The sequence below is a fragment of the Colobus angolensis genome, unplaced genomic scaffold (assembly GCF_000951035.1).
Source record: "Colobus angolensis palliatus isolate OR3802 unplaced genomic scaffold, Cang.pa_1.0 Scaffold302, whole genome shotgun sequence".
Classification (NCBI taxonomy): Eukaryota; Metazoa; Chordata; class Mammalia; order Primates; family Cercopithecidae; genus Colobus; species Colobus angolensis.
Window position 1 is genome coordinate 1918154 of NW_012116289.1, and position 20015 is coordinate 1938168.

The 20015-nt window shown below is 43.8% G+C and overlaps 1 protein-coding gene across 3 annotated transcripts in view; it reads left to right on the forward strand.

Moving 5' to 3' along the window:
- The window catches only part of NPSR1 (neuropeptide S receptor 1), a 238349-nt gene extending 235892 nt beyond the window's left edge, over nt 1–2457 (forward strand). For 2 of the 3 annotated variants that reach the window (XM_011950139.1, XM_011950137.1), the window contains exon 9: nt 2202–2457. In XM_011950139.1, coding sequence (XP_011805529.1) covers nt 2202–2310 — 109 coding nt within the window. In that variant the 3' untranslated portion in view covers nt 2311–2457. The remainder of the gene's footprint in view (nt 1–2201) is intronic. The other variant, XM_011950140.1, reaches the window with a different exon arrangement.
- The last annotated feature ends 17558 nt before the right edge of the window (nt 2458–20015 follow it).

Below are 20015 nucleotides of genomic sequence, written 5' to 3' on the forward strand. Positions count from 1 at the left end.
TGTGTGCACCATGCTTAGTCCAGCCCTAAAAGCCCTATTGTAATGGCCACTGTTCCTGTAGCCCCTCCTGAGCCCCACCACTCTCCTCAGAAACACTGTGGCTCCTTGGTACACTGCAAGGCCTATTTGTCTCTCCTCAAGGAAAAGGGTGTAAAGCTAAGCAAACTTTGCCAGGGACTTGAAGGGATGATGGGGCAGGGAGAGGTGATGGGGCAAAAGACAGGTGGGACAGGAGGTGACAGCCATAGACCACAAGCAGATCAGGAAAGGATGCAGACAGCAGAATTTGCAAATGTTGTACTGCAGCTTGGAAGAGAGGAGAGAAAGAAAAGGGCAGGGAAATATACTGCTGTCCCACATCACGGGGCAGGATGTCAGGAAGTTCAAATTCAAAACCCTTATCCCACATACTGGCTATGTGACTCAGGCATTTTCCTTATGTTTCTGGATCTTATTTTACTGATCTGGAACATGCAGATGCTGATATTAGCCGTATGTGATGATATGCCAATGAAATTAACTGAAATAAAGCATAGGAAAGTGCTTAGCACAGTTCTTGACACATTAACTGTGAATTCTAGTTCAGAAAGAACTAGAAATTGCTTCCTTTTGCCTGTCAACTAGTACCTACAGCACCGCCTCAGCTCTGCCCATGCCACCCCTTGAGAAAGGCTTAAGGCATGATTCCTCTCAAGATATTAGAGGTTGGTGCAAAAACTATTGTGGTTTTCGCCTTTACTTTAAATACAGCCTAATATTTGTATTTAAGTGCGGACTTCAAAAGAGTCAATGGCTTCTCTTTCAAAAGAAAGACTTTCTAATCATGGAAATGGTATCAGGAGGTCTGAGAAGGACCTAGGCTGGTATCTCTTGAGTCATGACCGCTATGGGACCACTTTCCTACTCAGCCTCTGTCTGAGACCATTGAATAAGATCTGAACCCAGCATTCATTGAGCAAGGTTAGAGAGAAATGCTCTGACAGCAGAAAAAGACTTGGAATGCCGGGGGCTCCACTGCAGGACTCCCGCAGTGAGGGTCAGTGGGTGGCAGGAGTCACTGGGGAATCAGGCCCAGGAAAGTCAGGGCTGAGGGTCACATGGCAGAGCCTATGAGTCCCCCAGACAGACACACAACCTGGGCCTGCCCCCAACTCCTGGACAGTAAACACCCATACCCACTACTCCAAAGGAGTTGGGAAGTTAGAAGGTCTACGTTTGGTTCATGAACCACAAGATGGGGCCACCAAGATGACAATGATTCTGATAGCCAAAAGGATCTGGATCTCGTCATGGACAGTGGAGCCACTGAGCACTGGAGAGCTACAATTCTCATGGGTGGGGCCAGGAAGGTAATGTTCTCACAGGTGGTGGGACTTGGATGCATGAGGGTGTGGCGTGGCAAGAGCACAGAGCCAAGCTGAGATCAGAATTGCGGCCCTTAGGGCCCCTTATCCAAAACCTGACACCAAGAGGGTGGCCCACTCCTGCCTCCTTGCAGACAGTCTTGAGGAGAGGGCAGTGGAAGACAAGACAAGGGCTTCTGGAGAGAGTGTGGCAGCCAGGCCCTGGGTGTTGGGACAAGTGTCACTGCACTATTTGGGGTCTGGGAAGGGGATGGAGGTCAGGGCCAGAGGCACAACCTCAGAAAAGCTGGATGGAGCAATACTGAGTGCCCAGGTAGCAGACAGCACATGCCTGATGAGGACTGCTCCACCCACTCGAGGAGTCGAGGGAGACCAGAGGCAGAGGGGTCAGTTGGCTGACAGGTGGCCGACAGGGTAGGATTGGTGACAGATGTGGGAGAACATGTTGGTGCCCATTAGAATTATAAAACTGAAATGGCTGCAGAGTCACTAGAGTAATTCTAAAGCCTCCAGGGAGGCTTTGAGTCAGGTGCTCAAAGATGCTGTCCACATTCAGCTGAAGTGGCCACAATTTCAGTTGTCACTTCAAAACAGACACCCAGAAGAGGCAGCAGGGCCCAGCCCTTAGGAAAGAGTTAAAGAAGATGAACGAAGCAGAGCTGTCACCCAAAATAAAAGGCTATTTGTGGTGGTATTGAGTAGAAAGTGAAGCACCCAGTGGGAGATAGACTATATCTTATGAGAAATGACCACAGTGAGGTCACACATTCCTTCCTTTTATGCAAAGAGGAAGACCCAGGTCCCTATACATTTCAATAAGCCTTTCTTCTTTCCCAGGATCATCCCTTCCCATCAGCTCCAGGAGGCTGCCCTAACGCTCTGCCCTCAAAGAGAGAACTGGAAGGGTACTTGGCCGGGTGTACCTTCCTGGGCTCTTCCAAGATGACAGCTCTCACCCTGTGCTGCAGGTGGCCCTGTGCCTGTTGCCACTTCTCACTGCTTACCAGGGCACATGGACACCATTGGTTCCAAAAATGGGTCACAGCAGGATGGGCTGTTTCGGAATCACCAGGAGGGCTATAAGAAGGCAGACTTCTTCTTCTTTTTCTTTTCTTTTTTTTTTTTTTTTGAGTTTCACTCTTGTTACCCAGGCTGGAGTTCAATGGTGTGACCTTGGCTCACTGCAACCTCCACCTCCTGGGTTCAAGCAATTCTGCCTCTGCCTCCCCAGTAGCTGGGATTACAGGCCCCCCACCACCATGCCTGGTTAATTTTTGGTATTTTTAGTAGAGACAGGGTTTCACCATGTTGGCCAGGCTGGTCCCAAAATCCTGACCTCAACTGACCCACCTGCCTCAGCCTCCCAAAGTGCTGGGATTACAAATGTGAGCCACTGCACCTTGCAAAGAAGTCAGACTTCTAAACCTAGAAATTCTGATGCAATAACATGTAGAAAAGAGCCCAGGAATTTGCAATAATGTTTCAACTCCCCAGACAATCGTAAAGCACGGCCAAATTTGGAAAATATTGATCTACACAAAACAATAAAAGCAATACAACTATCCAAATATTAAAAATGACTTCACAAAAGGTAGCTAAGAGTGTGTGTCCAATTTTGTAAACATACACTCCAATTCTGTGAACACACACACACGCATGCGCATATATCTGAGTTGTAGGATGATAAAGGTTTTTCTTCTTTATTCCTTTCTCAGTTGACTTTCTATAATAAACACGTATTCTGCTCATAATGAAAATATGATTTTGCGAGTGCTGGGGAGCAGATTATGACATATTTGGACTCCCAGAGTGGCTTAGCTCAGACTCCGTGTGTGCATTTCCTAGAAACACAATGCCTCCCGGAGAGGCGTGCTGTCCCCTTCCTTTCTTCTGGAGAATGTTCGTAAGTGTTTGTTTCAATACACTCTTCATTCTGACTAGCAGATTGCATGGCTGGTTTTGTAAATGAACACTCATCTCACTTGATTAAATTAATATATTGACTTTTTTTTGCCACAGGAGTTAAGGAGGAGATCAGGGCTGGGGGGCTGCGCATGCATTCAGGAAAGGCCTCTAGTCAGCAGGAAATGAAAGAGCTAAGCAAGGAAACTGAGATTGATATCAACATGGTGATGAGGAGAGGCTGCTGTGTGGAGGCCCCCCTGTGCTGCAGGTGGCCCTGTGCCTGATGCCAGGGCTCTCACTGGGGAACCCAGAGCTCTCTCAAGCCAGAACCCCATCATGCCAGGGCTGAGTCTGCTGTTGCTCTCCCTGGGGCAGGAGGGGAGAAGATCTAGTGTGAGTCCAGCAAGAGTGCTTCACACTGGTGAAGAACAAGGTTCTGGAGTCAGAAAGAACTGGATTCAAAATCTGAGTCTGGCACTGAACACTCAGGCAAGTTACTGTCCTTCACTAAGGCCAGTTTCCTCTCGTCCAGTAGGGATGATAACAGTATCTACTCAATGGATTTCTTGATCACTACCATCATCCAGCTCCCATAGACCCCTTCGCCACCCATCCTCCTCAGGATGGAGTGACAGTGTGGGCCTGCTCTGAAGACTCAGGGTTGGGGCCAGATGGTTAGAGGAGGTGTTTGCTTTTTTCTCCCCTTCAGTCATTGAGACAATATTTGTTACCAATACTGAGATTCTTCATTCTCTGCTTCACTTCTGACCAGAGGCAGCGTGAGGGGAAGACTTTTTTGAGAGGGAGAAACTGCTGGGAAGGTCCCTGGCTCTTGAGGGAGACTCACAGGAAGCAACACTGAATATTAAGGGTCTGGATGTGATGTCTGGAATGGCTGCAGCCATCACATTCCAGCCTGAGGACACAGCCAGTGCCGAGAGAGTAAGACCCGGGTCTTTGCTGCCATCACCAAGCCAACAAATCAGCTGCCACTGAGGTTTGCCTATCTCACAAGTTCCTGGTACCTGAGATAATAAAGTCCTTTTTTAAACCAGCTTGAGTTGAGATTTCTCTGTCTTGAAGATAAATGCAACTGACACAGAAAAATAAATTTTACTTTTAGAATCACAATTGATCTACAACCTCTTCAAAGTGTGAAAGGAAAATAAATCTTGGAACCCCAAACCCACTAAGCAAAAGGGAAAACTCAAGCTGGGAACTGGATCACACAAACCTGCCTCCCATTTTAGTTCTTAAATAAGATGACTACAAAAATGAAAAACTACATACCTCCTGCAAATTTTTCCCACAGGGAAATTCCTTTGCAGTGTAAGTTGATTGCTTATCTTCACAGGTGTGGGGGACAAAGACAGAACTCTAAGTCATCCCTCGGCCCACCTGAGACAAATGCACACCTGATTGTTTCCTCTACCCTATCATCTATGTTATCTTATGTAAATATGCAGATTCACTGAGCCAGACAAAAGCACGAATGACTCCTTTCCCCCTACACCCCTCCCACATGAAAACTGTGTATTTTTCAATATCCCACCTTTTCCCGTTTAAATTTGAAACCCTCAAAATTTTCTTGGGAGAAAGGCATAGACCTGTCTCCTGAGTGTGTGTCCTTAACTTTGGCAAATAAACCTCCTAAAATGATCGAGATTGCCTTAGTCATTTTCCTTGATTGGCAGAAATGAAGTTGCCAATGTCTTCTACCTAGATGAACAATACCTTTTGAAGTAAACTTTCTATTGAACTATAGAACACATACAAAACTGGGCACAAATCTTAAGTATACAGTTGGATGAATTATGACAAAGAGGGCACATCCTTGTAACCGCTGTCCAGATAACCCTACCTTCATCCCAGAAGCCCTGCTTGTGCCCTTCTCAGTTGCTACCCCTCCCACATCTCTAAAGGAAAATGCAGTCAAGGTCAGCAAAAAGGAGGAAGGCCTAAGAAACTGCCCAAGCCAAGAGCAGCCTCAGGAAACATAGCAGCTGCAATCAATTCATCGGGCTGCCATAACAAATTGCCACAAACGGGGTAGTTTAAAACAACAGAAATTTATTACCTCACAGTTCTGAAGGGTAGACGTCTGAAATCAAGGTATTGGCAGGGCCAAGCTCCCTCTGAAGTCTCTAGGGGAGGATCCTCCCGTGCCTCCCCCACCCCTGATAGCCCCAGGTGTTCCTTGGCTCACACAGCATCACTCTCATCTCTGCTTCCATCTCTGTCTTCCATCTGTGTCCAAATTACCCTCTTCCTATAAGGAAACCAGTGGATTAAGAATGCATCCTACCCCAGTATGACCTCATATTAACTAATTGTATCCACTTTATTTCCATTTCCAAATCAGGTCACATTCTGAAGTACTGGAGTTAGGGTTTCAACAACACCTTATATTTATAAGGTGATATCCTGATGGCATCCTGGAACAGAAAAAGGACATTAGGAAAAAACTAAGTAAATCTTTTAAAAACTATGAACTTTAGTCAATAATAGTGAATCAAAAATTGGTTCATTAATTGTGACAAATATACCATACTAAAGTAAGATGTTAATAAAAGGGGAACCAGGTGTGGGACATGTGGGAAAGCTGTGCGCTATCTTCACAATTTTTTCATAAATCTAGAACTTCTCTAAAATGAAAAGTTTTTTTAAGCACTTCAGGGTGAGAGTTCTAGGAGGTAGCAAAGTTTCTTGTACTGATCTCTGTCATGTTCTCAGCAGCTCGTCAGTGTCTGAATCAAGGTATGAATTTGAGATACCGATGATGGATGGATGAATGGATGGATGGATGGATGCAAGGATGAATGGATGGATAGATGGATGGATGAATAAATGGTGTGTCAGTGCGTTTTCATGCTGCTGATAAACACATACATGAGACTGGGAGGAAAAAGAGGTTTAATTGGACTTACAATTCCACATGTCTGGGGAGGCCTCAGAATCATGGCGAGGGGCAAAAGGCACTTATTACATGGCAGTAGCAAGAGAAAATGAGAAAGAAGCAAAAGTGGAAACCCCTGATAAACCCATCATATCTTGTTAGACTCGTTCACTATCACGAGAATAGCATGGGGGAGACTGGCTCCTGTGATTCAATTACCTCCCACTAGGTCCCTCCCACAACACGTGGGAATTCTGGGAGACATAATTCTAGTTGAGATTTGGGTGGGGACACAGCCAATCCATATTATTATGCCTTTGACCCCTCCAAATCTCATGTCCTCACATTTCAAAACCAATTGTGCCTTCCTAACAGCCCTCCAAAGTCTTATTTCAGCATTAACCCAAAAGTCCACAGTCCAAAGTCTCACCTGAGACAAGGCAAGTCCCTCTGCCTATAAGCTTGTAAAATCAAAAGCAAGCTAGTTACTTCCTAGATACAATGGGGGTACAGGGTACAGGTAAATACAGCTGTTCCAATGGGAGAAAATGACCAAAACAAAGGGGCTACAGGACCCATGCCAGTCTGAAATCCAGCAGGGTAGTCAAATTTTAAAGCTCCAAAATGATCACTTGACTCCAGGTCTCACATCCAGGTCACAATGATGCAAGAGGTGGGTTCTCATGGTCCTGGGCAACTCTGCCCCTGTGGCTTTGCAGGGTACAGCTCCCCTTCTGCTACTTTCATAGGCTGGCATTGAGTGTCTGTGGCTTTGCTAGGCATGTGGTGCAAGCTGTCAGTGGATCTACCATTTTGGAGTCTGGAGGATGGTGGCTGTCTTCTCACAGCTCCACTAGGGTGTGTCTCAGTAGGTACTCTGTGTAGGGGCTCTGACCCCACATTTTCCTTCCACACTGCCCTAGCAGAGGTTCTCCACGAGGGCCCCACCTCTGCAGCAAACCTTTGCCTGGACATCCAGGTGTTTCCATACATCTTCTGAAATTTAAGCAGAGGTTCCCAAACCTCAATTCTTGAATTCTGTGCACTTGCGGGCTCAACACTATGTGGAAGCTGCCAAGCCTTTGGACCTCCACCCTCTGAAATCATGGCCTAAGCTATAATTGGCCCCTTTCAACCACATCTGGAGCAGCTGGGACACAGGGTACCAAGTCCCTAAGCTGCACAAAGCACAGGGACCTTGGGCCTGGCCCACAAAATCACTTTTTCCTCCTGTGCCTCCAGGCCTGTGATAGGAGGGGCTGCTGTGAAGGTCTCTGCCATAGCCTGGAGATATTTTCCCCATGGTCTTGGGGATTAACACTAGGATCCTTGCTACTTATGCACATTTCAGTAGCTGGCTTGAATTTGTCCCCAGAAAATGAGTTTTTATTTTCTATCAGATAGTCAGGCTGCAAATTTCCCAAACTTTTATGCTCTGCTTCCCTTATAAAACTGGGTGTTTTTAACAACACCCAAGTTACCTCTTGAATGCTTTGCTGCTTAGAAATTTCTTCTGTCAGATACTGTAAATCATCTTTCTCAAATTCAAAGTTCCACAAATCTCTAGGGAAGAGGCAAAATGCCACCAGTCTTTTTGCTAAAACATAACAAGAGTCACCTTTACTCCAGTTCCTAACAAGTTTCTCATCTCCATCTGAGACCACCTCAGCCTGGTCCTTATTGTCCATATCACTATTGGCATTTTGGGCAAAGCCATTCAACAAGTCTCTAGGAAGTTCCAAACTTTCCCACATTCTCCTGTCTCCTTCCGAGCCCCCCAAACTGTTCCAACCTCTGCCTGTTACCTGGTTCCAAAGTTGCTTCCACATTTTCAGGTATCTTTTCAGCAACACCCCACTCCCGGTACCAATTTACTGTGTTAGTCCATTTTCACCCTGCTAGTAAAGACATACTCAAAACTGGAAGACAAAGAAGTTTAACTGGACTTACAGTTCCACATGGCTGGGGAGGCCTCAGAATCATGGCGGGAGGTGAAGGCACTTCTTACATGGTGGCAGCAAGAGAAAATGATGAAGAAGCAAAAGCAGAAACCCCAGAGAACTCTATCTGAGCTCGTGAAATGTATTCACTATCATGAGAATAGCATGGGAAAGACTTGCTCCCATGATTCAGTGACCTCCTCCTAGGTCCCTCCCACAACATGTGGGAATTCTGGGAGATACAATTCAAGTTGAGATTTGGTTGGGGACACAGCCAAACTATATCAGATGGCTAGATAGATAGATAGATAGATGGATAGATAGATAGATACATATTACCTATGGGCATCTTATTTTATATATATATATATACATAATTTTCCTATAGCTAGCTAGCTATCTATATCCTTGATAGTTCTAGATTTAGATATAAATAACAGAGAATGCCTATGTGTAGGCTCTATACAAGACATTTTACCTCCATGAATCCTCATACCAATGGGTATCCCCATTTTACAGATGAGGAGCCTGCGACTCAGAGAGAAAAGCAACTTGCTCAGAGCACCCTACTAGCAGAGTGTCAGAGCCAAGTTTCTAATTCCAGTCTGCCTGGCTCTGAAGCGTGGGCTGTTCTACTACATGATGCAGTCTTCATCACACTGCACATCCCTTCCTGCCTGTCCCCTCACTACTCATCCCCTTCAAGTTACAGGTGAGCAAACTGAAGTCTAGAAAGGTGTAGTGACTTGCCAGTTTCATACAGGGAAAAACCACATAATGAGTTTTGAGAGTGGGACTCTGAATTAATGTATTTAAATCAAAACAGTTTATTAACAATCTTACCTATCAGCCATGTATGCACGGAAAAAGGAAGAGAGAGAGAGAGAGAGAGAGAGACAGCAGAAAGCGAAAAGCCAAAAACCTTGGGAGCTGGTAGGACGTGGATCTGAGAACTTTACATTTCCAGTAAAACATTGCCTGTGGAAGGTTTTCAGTTGCTTCTGCAGTTTTTCCCTCCCATAGCACCCTCACTCAGAATAATGACCTAGAAGAAAAAAGAACAAAAGATCTTTGAATGGGTCATCTGTTTCCTGTCTCTAGCAGGGTGCTGGGGCATTGAGGGTTTCATTGTGTACTTAACAAGAAGCTTAGACCCTAGATCCATAGACCTGCTCTCTATCTTCTTTGTCTGAAAAAGTTCAATGCATTTAAAAATGTTGGAGCCATCCCCATTGACATCCATCTCTATGATTGATTTTACAAAGGTCATAGCTATGATTTGGAGGCTGAAATGCCACTGCAACCACTTATCTCCTCTCCTTGCTCATGGCATTGACAAGGCTGGTATAAAATGGTGAAGTCAGCTCGAAAATATGAGGTTCTAACCACTAGAACTTGTAAATGTTGTAAGGACAAACAGTCTTTCTAGATGTGACTACATTAAGGATCTTGACATGAGGAGATTATCCTAGATTATGAAGGTGGGTCATAAACGCAATCACAAGTGTCCTTATAAGAGAACACATGGAGAAGAGGAGAAGGCAATGTGGCCACAGAGACTGGAGTGAAGTAGCTATAAATGAAGGAATACTGGCTGCCACTAGAAGCTGGAAGGGGCAAGGGATAGATTCTCCCCAAAGCCTGCAGAGGGATCTCAGTCTTATTGGCACCTTGACTTCAGTCTTGTGATACTGATTTCAGACTTCTGACCTCCAGATTGAGAGAATAAATTTTTGTTGGCTAAGCCAATTAGTTTGTGAAAATTTGTTACAGAAGCCTGAGAAGACTAATGCAGATGGTAGGAGATGCATTCCACTAAAAACTGAGCAAAACTGTAAAGCAAATGTGAGTCTCCTGGCTGAGAGCTACATCACTGCAGGAATGAGGGACAGTCTGGTGATGCCTGTGTGTACATCTATGAAGAAAATGAAATCCATCAATGCTCTGGGTCTCTATCCAATTAAGGAGGAGATTAGGGCTAAAAGAACCCAATGACCTCATTTTTCAGGTGAGGAAAATGAGATCTCAGGAGATCATTTAATTTGTCCAAGAGCTATTATCTAGTTCCTCATGATTAAGGCTCTGTTAGGACTCTGGACCCAGCTGACAGGACTTTGTTATAAACACATGCACAAAATTAGGTCATACTGACAAGAACACACTCAATGAAATTATGATTTAAAAAAGAAAAAATAAAGACAGGATTTGGGGAAAATACTATTAAAATTAGGAGATTAGAATCAAAGCAAAAAGTTAATGAAATGTACGGACATCCTCCTCAGAGCCACGAGAATGTCTATAGTTAAGCTTCAACAAACAAACAAACAAAAAAAGAAGACTGACCTTGAACTTCCCAGGAGACAATGTGAAAGGCGAGCAGAATCAGTTACTTTATTCTTAATACCACAAGGAGAAAGCACTCCATTTCTTCAGGAGAAGCCAAGTGTTTTCTTGTATTAATTTTAAATGTCATTTCTCCTGTGAGAGTTTACTTAGTTAACACCAGGAAATGTAATAGATGGTGAGTGCAATAATATTTTTACTGTGTCTTGCAGAGATAATGCAATAATGACTGTATCTTGCAATGATCTTTGTTTTATGAAAGCCTCAGGCAAATAATTAAGACAATTCTGAAACGATGCTTCTGTAAATGAATGGGATGATAGTGTGCATGGAGAAGTGGATGAACTACGTATCCATTCATGGACCTCACATTGACATTTCCCCTCCATTGGGCATTTTCTAAGACCTGCATAGAAGTCAATCTGAATTTGTTCTCTCAGACAAAGGTCCAGCATACTGATACTCTTCCTCTGTTGAATGTAGAACCAGTCTTGCAGGTGATATCACTGACATTCTTTCACAGAAATAGTCACCTAAGCCATAAAGAAAAACCATCTAGCCTCCACAAAATGTAAAGGGGGAGTTCTTTTTTTTCAGGAAACAAGGTACCTCTGTAGAATAAGCTCAACAGGCACCAACATTGTGACATGCTGGCCAATAGACAACACCATCTCAGGCTGTGATCACAGAAGTGTGAAGTCTAAAAAACAGAGATAAAGGCATGTTGTTCTGCCCTGTGCTGTCATTTGGATGTACCTGGAATATCATAGTCAAACCCACAAGTCATACCTTAGGAAAGTGTCTGTATTAATTAGAACTCCTTCTGCTTCAAGTGACTTAAATTCACTTAGGCAATAGCTATGCGTGGTGGCTCGTGCTTGTAATCCCAGAAGTTTGGGGGGCTGAGGCGGGCAGATTACCTGAGGCCAGGAATTCAAGACCAACCTGGCCAACGTGGCAAAACTCCACCTCTCCTAAAAATATAAAATTTAGTCAGGCATGATGGCGCACACCTGGGAACCCAGCTACTCAGGAGGCTGAGGCAGGAGAATCACCTGAGATTGCAGTGAGCTGAGATCATGCCACTACACTCCAGCCTGAGTGACAAAGTGAGACTCTGCTAAAAAAAAAAAAAAAAAAATTTAATTAGGCAATAAAATAGCATTTATTGATCCAAATAATTGGACAGTCTGTAGTAGAACTGCCTTAAACCCAGCTGAATACAGGGGCTCAATCGATGTAGTCAGGGCTGTCTTGTGCCCTGCTTCCACCTTGTTCCCTCAGAATGTTGGCTTCTCTCTCAGCGGCACTTTCCCCACCCCACCCCCGGTAGACAAGAAGGCCACTGGCAGTCTCAAATTTAGCCCCTTGAATTGTGATTGACAAAAGAAGAGGGGCTTTCTATTCCCAGTGCCCCTGGAAGGTATCTCATGGAAGGATTCTTATCGGCCTAGCTTAGTCCATGTGCCCACCTTCAGATTTATTTATTAATTCATTTATTCAATCAACCTACATTTAATGTGTGTGGCATATACTGCTCTAGTGCTGGGGGTACAGCAGTGACAACAATCACTCTTCTGCCTCTTGAAGCTTAAGATTTTGAAAGGTAACATGTCATGTGATGACGTATGTGATAAAGAAGAAAAAAGTATGGTAAGGCAATAAGGTGTCATTGTGAGGGGTGCTTTCCAGATAGGACGGCAGAGACAGCCTCTCTGAAATGTGATATTGATATTTAAGCCAAAACCTGAAGGAAGTGAGAAAGTAAGTTCTGTGAATATCCACATCTGGAGAAAGAATAATCTAGATTTAGGAAACAGCAAGTATGGAGGCCCTCGAGATTGGAAGTTGTTCATCATGCTTAGGAAACTGCAAGAAAACCATTGCTTCTAAAACATCAAGCACAAAGAAGGGAGTAGTATAAGATGAGGTTTGGGGTTTGGGGTTCGCTATCATTTAGAGCCTTATAGACTGTAATAAGGACTTTGTACTTTGCCCTAAGTAAGGCAGGATGCGATGGAAAGGTGTTCAGCAGGACAGTGATGTGTTCTGATGCTTTAGAAGTTTCTACATGATGTTGTGCAGAGATTAAATTGTAGGGGTATGAGTGTCCTCCAGACAAAGGCCACCAGTCTGTAGTTTAGTTTTATTGATTTGTTGCAATAAGGAGAAGTGTGGAATGTCTCAGTTTAAAAAAATGGGTGTGACTTACTGCAGGGTTTAGGGTTCTGTCAAGTGATTTGAGAGTGGGGAATAAGGAAGTGGGGGCTTTGGGTGCCATCAGGCTAATCCATAACTATGTATCTTAATCATTCTTATCTTGAAGGTGGGAAGAAGAAAGTGAGGCTGAAAATTTGACGGTAAAGAAGCAGCAATCATTCATATTAACCAGGCTAGGAAGATGTTTGGTCACTGTTGCATTTGGACAATGTTTTTGTTTTTGTGTTAATCCATCATAGTCACAGAGGGGCTTTGTCTGATGTGGGTGCTCTGTGTGTGAGTGCCAGGCAGAGCCCAGTTCTCAGGGGCTGCTTTTCTCTTCCTCAGAGAACAAGGGAGGGTCAGGGAATCAGATTCCTATCTGATGCTATGGATGCAATTGTCATCATGGTTTCCAGCAAAATCACAGTATTTCAAGAAATTTACAGAGGTACGATTTGGAGCATATTTTGAAGCTAGAGGTGGAATTTGCTCATAGATTGCGTGTAGAAGGCGAAGACTTCAAAGTGATTTCTGGGAGTTTTTCCAAGTGATGAAATGGAGTTGCTGCTCATCAAAATGTGGTAAATTATGAGACGCATACATTGAGTGAGGTGGATATAGAGAGCTTAGTTTTATTTATTTACTTATTTTTTTGAGGAAGAGTCTCACTCTATCACTCAGGCTGGAGTGCAGTGGCACCATCACAGCTCACTGCAGCCTAGACCTCCAGGGCTCAAGCAATTCTCCCACCTCAGCCTCCCAAACAGGGGGACTACAGGTGTGCACCACCACACCCAGTGGTGTATGTTTTGTAGAGACAGGACTTCACCATGTTGCTCAGGCTTGTCTCAAATTCCTGATCTCAAGCGATCCTCCCACCTCAGCCTTCCAAAGTTCTGGGATTGCAGGTGTAAGCCAACACACCAGGTCAGAGAGCTAAGTTTCAAACATGCTAAATGTAAGATGCCTGTTAGACAGCCGTGGAGAAATACTGAACAGTATATGTATATATATATATAATGCAAGTTACTAACATTTAGATAATATTTAGAGCCGTGGGACTGGACACCACCTAAGGATTGAGAGTAGATAAAGAAAGAAAATGAGACTGGCCTGAGCCATAAGATACCCCAGCTTTTAGCACCCAGCCCAGTGCCTGAGAAGGGACTATTCTGAGAGGCCATCCTAAGTTGAGTGGCATCCCGTATCTGCCAAGAGGGTGAGGCAATATGATTGACAGATCCCTCAAGCCCACATGGAAAGAGGTGATTTCCTAAAGCAAAGAATGTTGAGTCAAACAAATACCCCTTGTCTACTTTGATATTTAATGAAGAACTCCCATCTTTTGGTTATCATTGAATTATTTGATCAGCAATCCTTATCTGCTCATAAGTGGTATGCTTATAAAAGTTTCAGGAGTGTTAGTAGGATTGGAATACTTGTCATATTGGTCTTGAGAACACAAGACTCTTCTCACATATTAAAAAGTAATCTTATTTATGTATTTATGTATTTATTTATTTGAGACGAAATCTCTTTCTGTCGCCAGGCTGGAGTGCAGAGGACCTCCTAGGTTCAAGCAATTCTCCTGCCTCAGACTCCCAAGTAGCTGGGACTACAGGTGTGTTGCCCCCACGGCCAGCTAATTTTTGTATTTTTAGTAGAGACAGGGTTTTACCATGTTGGCCAGGATGGTCTCTATCTCTTGATCTTATGATCCTCCTGCCTCGGTCTCCCAAAGTACTGGGATTACAGACGTAAGCCACCATGCCCTGTGTGATCTTATTTTGTGTTTGTTATCTTTTGAGAAGGAGTAGGTACCAAGTGATAGTATTTCAAAGAGTTATAACTCAGCTCAATATAAGTCAGATGTTTTTAGCTACAGACCTCTTCACAAGTGAAATGGGGCTTCTCAAATAGGTGAGTGCCCTACCCTCATAGACACAGAAGTCAAGACGAGACCCCCACTCAGAGGGGATGTTGTGGAAGCATTCCAAGCATCCTGGGCTGGACAAAGTTATCCACAGTGATACAACTACTGTGTAAGACTGTGAGAACAGAGACTTGAGTGCTTGTCCTCAGTTACTAACTGGATGACCTCCAGCAAATCACTTCATCCCTGTAAGTATCAGTTTCCTTTTATTTATTTATTTTGAGATGGTCATGCTCTGCCTCCCAGGCTGGAGTGCAATGGCAGAATCTCAGTTCACTGCAACCTCCACCACCTGGGCTCAAGTGATTCTCATGCTTCAGCCTCCTGAGTAGCTGGAATGACAGGTGTGCGCCACCACATTTGGCTAATTTTTTGTATTTTTAGTAGAGAAGGGATTTCACCATGTTGGCCAGGCTGGTCTCGAACTCCTGACGTCAAATGATCTGCCCCCAAACTCGGCCTCCCAACATGCCGGGATTACAAGCATGAGCCACTGCACCTGGCCAGTTTCCTTATCTTTCCAACTAGGGATAATACTGCCTTTTTCACAAGGTTGTTGCGAGAATTAAGTGAGATATTATTTGTGAGAGACTGTAGCATCATAATTGGCATATAACAGCACCCAGCTAATGTTAGTTTCTTTCCTCTTTTAATAGCCAACCTGCAGGGAGAGTTTAATTCTGGAAATATTTATTGACCACTTATTATGACTTCTGTAATATTTGAATATGAATCATTGACAAGTCGGTCTGAAAACTGGCTGAGAGTTTGTAGCAGGGGATTTGGAAAGGAAGACAGAGGGATGACTCACCCTGGGGATGAGAGGAATGTGTTTGCTCCTGAGGAAATGAGCCCCTAGGTTCTCTCTGGTGGGGGAAGAAGGCTGGAGCTGGAGGAGGCTGTCTGGGAGGTGGTGTGGCCTCTGACTTGCACTCTCAGCCTTAAGCCAATAGCTCACACAATGCTAGAGTGATTGCATTTTCTGTGAAAATCTGGCAGAACTGAGTTCCACAGGCTGACATGACTGGAACAAGAGGCTCCATTCGTGGACTTAGAATAGAACCAACATTAGGGCAACAGCTCTGGAGCGTTTGAGTCAAGGGCACTTATGCCCCTGACAAGTGAAGGACCTCAGCAGATCTCTGCTTTACCCACACATTCTACAAGATGCCCTGATTGCAGCTGTAGAGGGATTTCTCCAGTCAAGGATCCTTGACATGAATGCTCAAAAGATACATTCTTCCTCTACAGTGCAGACAGTCATCAAGGACAGCAGGACAAGCAGATTTATCCTCACCTGAAGTCATAACCAGGATCAGTTTTCCCCAGTTCCAGCTCTTCCAATTCCCCAAAGAGGACTTTCTGTAACTGCCTTAGGAGAAACACACTACAGAATAAACATCAGCAACCAGCAAAGGTGTGAGTGGAGACATTTCATTCCCAGCCCTGTCATTGTTGAATCTGGTGTGTCTGAAACCTCACGAAGGGGCAGAGGAGAACATGGCACAGTAAACAACCTGTCCCATGCCCCAACCTACACTGCCGGCTGTAAACGACCCTCACAACGATCTCCTCCACTCATTCCCAGAGATAGTAATATGTTGGTATTAACAACACATGTCTTTAAAAATTCAATTATATTTGCATCTGTTTGACAGACTAGAATAATTAGTATCTGCTGCTAAGGTTTCTCCTGCAGATGCAAGATAAAAGGGACCTTACACTTTCTGTCTGTCTGATTGTGGCAGCCAAGATTGAATAGGGAAATACAGAGGGTAGAAATCTAATTCTGTAACAGTATTGTGGTCATTTTTTAAAAGTTCTTATCTTTTGGAGACACATATTGAAATATTTATGAATACAATGATATTATTGTGGGATTAGCTTCAAATAATACAGGATGAGTATTATTTCATTTACATAAAGTACAAAAGCAAGAAGAAAATCACAAACCCATGCTGTTGAGGTGAGGAGAATGGGATGGAGGGTGGAGACAGTGGCCAGTAGATAGGATGAGGTGGGCATCTGGGGTTTGCATTTACACAAATGGTTTTTGGTTATGAAAATTCACTGAGCTTTAATTTTATAGCATATGCTTGCCTGTGCCTATGTATATGTATACATGTGTATGTACATCATACTTCAATAAAGCTTTTTGAAAAATCCTAGTGTGGGAGGAGGGGTAACTGATGCAGGGGTGGGAGTAGGGAGTGACCGAAACAGGATTGTCTAGGTGTTCACTGCTGAAGCTGGATGGTGGGCACGCAGTGGTTTATTTTACTAATCTCCTATTTGTGTAAATGTTTGACATTTTAAACAATAAAAATTTTATGAAAGCATCCCTGGAGGTGTTAAGTCTCATGCATTCTTAAACATTATTAGTTTTTTGAGCTGAGGTCTCTCTCTATAGCCCAGGCTGGAGTGGAAAATGTTAATTTTTTAAAACCAAAGGCTCAGTACAACAGGAGTTGAAGCTCTGATGGGTCAGAGAAGAGGATGGGTCATTTGAATATGAGCCAGAGTACTGAGTGTTTTTGCAAATGTGATTTTTTTTACCTACCTTGGTGAAGCCACTTTAAATTAGTAATTGTTGTCATTTAAAGGGAAACATAGAGATATATGTTAGCATGTGCCAGTATTTGTATTTACTAATGTTATTGATTCCTTATTAATATTTCTATATTTTATATCTGTACTATGTACAAATATAATATAAACATTATAACACACATTTGACAAAAAGCTTTTAAAGGAAGATATAAAATATGTTAATAGATATTCTAATGTATTATTTCTACATGCCAATGGATCTTTTTCGGGTGCCCTCAGGCATGATTTGGAAAACATGAATTTTCTTTTTGCAACAAGAACTCACAAGAAAGAAAAAATAGATTTAAAGTACACACACACAAAATCTAAATTCTGCTTTGAATATCATCTGTTAGACACCAGACTTTGCCCTAGGCATATATGAATATCCTTGGCCTTGAGGGGCTAGTAGTCCAACAGGGGAGAAGGCATGTAAAAATAACTTCAATGTGATATGATGGTGCCACCAAGATGGAAATGGGAGCAAGTCATCTTGGGAATTCTTTCTGCAGGAAAGAAAATCTGAGAGGAGATCTGAATCTTAACAAAGAACTAGGCATGCAAATAAATGTAAGAAAGATATTCCCAACTGTTAGGTGTTGAATTGTGTCTCCAAAAAGATATGCCAAAATCCTAACCCTGGTACCTGAGAATGATAAAGTCATTAGGGTGCACCTTAATCTAATATGACTGGTGTCCTTATAAGAAAGGAAGAGTCACAGAGACTCACACAGAGAGGAGAATGCCACGTGAAGACACAGAAATACAGCAAGAATGCTGCGTGATGATGGAGGCAGAAATTAGAGTTATGTAGCTGCACACCAGGAAACACCAAGCATTGCCTGCAACCACAAACTGGAGCATGAGCATGGCCATTGATTTGGTTTGGCTCTATGTTCCCACCCAAAATCATGTCAGATTGTAATTCCCAGTGTTGGAGGTAGGGCCTCGTGGGAGACGATTGGATCACAGGGGCAGAGTTCTCATGAGTGCTTTAGTACCATCCCTCATTAGTACTGGTTTTATAGTAGGAGAGTGCTCATGATCTGTTTTTTTCTAAAGTGTGTGGCACCTCCTGACTCTCTCTCTTGCTTCTGCTCTGGCCATGAAGACATGCTTGCTTTTCCTTTGCCTTCTGCCATGATTATAAGTCTTCTGAGGCCTCACCAGAAGTAGAAGCCACTATGCTTCCTGTACAGCCTGCAAAACTGTAAGCCATTAAACCTCTTTTCTTTATAAATTACCCAGTCTTGGGTATTTCTTTATAGCAATGCAAAAACAGACTAATACAGAAAATTGGTACTTGGAGTGGTGCATTGCTATAAAGACACCTGAAAATGTGGAACCAACCTTGGAATCGGGTAATGAGCAGAGGTTAGAAGAGTATGGAGGGCTCAGAGGAGGACAGAAAGATGAGGGAAAGTTTGAACTTCCTAGAGACTTACTGAATGGCTGTGACCAAAATATTCATAGTGATGTGGACAATGAGGCCCAGGTCTCAGAGGTGAGGAATATATTGGCAACTGGAGAAAATGTCACTTACATGTTAGCAAAGAGCTAAGGATCTGTGGGACCTTGAACTTGAGAGTGATGATTTAGGGTATCTGGCAGAAAAATCTCTAACCAACAAAGTATTCAAGATGTGACCTAACTGCTTCAAATAGCCTATGTGCACATGCATGAGCAAAGAAATGACCTAAAACTGGAACTTATACTTAAAGGGGAAGCAGAGTGTAAAACTTTGGAAAATTTTCAGCCTGGCCATGTGGTAGAAAAGAAGAACCTCTTTTCTGGGAATGAATTTAAGCTGGATGCAGAAATTTGCATAAGAGGAGCCAAGTGCTGATAGGACAATGAGGAGAAGGCTTTGAAGGCACTTCAGAGAACATTGTGGCAGCCCCTCCCATCACAGGTCCAGAGGCCTAGGAGGACTGACTGGTTTTTTGGTCCAGACCCAGGACCCCACTGCCCAACCCAGCCTCCAGACACTGCTGTCTGCATCCCAGCCAGTCCAGCTCCAGCTGTTGCTCAAAGGGACCAATTTATAGCTCAGGTGGCCACTACAGAGGGTGCAAGCCATAAGCCTTAGAAGCTTTCACATAGTGTTAAGCCTGCAGGTGCACACAGTGCAAGAATTGAGGCATGGAAACCTCTGCCTGGATTTCAGAGGATGTATGAAAAAGCCTGGATGTCCAGGCAGAAGCCTGCTCCAGGGGCAGAGCCTCATGGAGAACCTCTACTAGGGCAGTGCAGACAGGAAATGTGGGGTTGGGTAGTGGGGCACTACCTAGTGGAGCTGTGAACAGAGGGCCATCATCCTCCAGATCCCAGAATGATAGATTCACCAGCAGGTTGCACACTCTACCTGGAAAAGCTGCAGACACTCAACATCAGCCCTTGAGAGCAGCCACAGAGGCTGAACCCTGCAACGCCACAGGGTTGGAGCTGCCCAAGGTTTTGGGAGCCCATTCCTTGCACCAGTGTGCCCTGAATGTGAGATGTGGGATCAAAGGAGATTATTTTGGAACTTTGAGGTTTAATGACAGCCCTGCGGGGTTTTGGACTTGCATAGGGCCTGTAGCCCTTTTATTTTGACCACCTTCTCCCTTTTGGGAGTATTTACTCAATGCCTGTACCCCCAGGGGAGTATTTACCCAATGCCTGTACCCCCATTATATCTTGGGAGTAACTAATTTGTTTTTTATTGTACAGGATCATAGATGGAAAGGACTAGCCTTGTCTCAGATGACACTTTGGACTTTGGACTTTTGAGTTAACATCGGAATAAGTTAAGACTTCAGGGGACTGTTGGGAAGGCATGATTGTATTTTGAAATTCGAGAA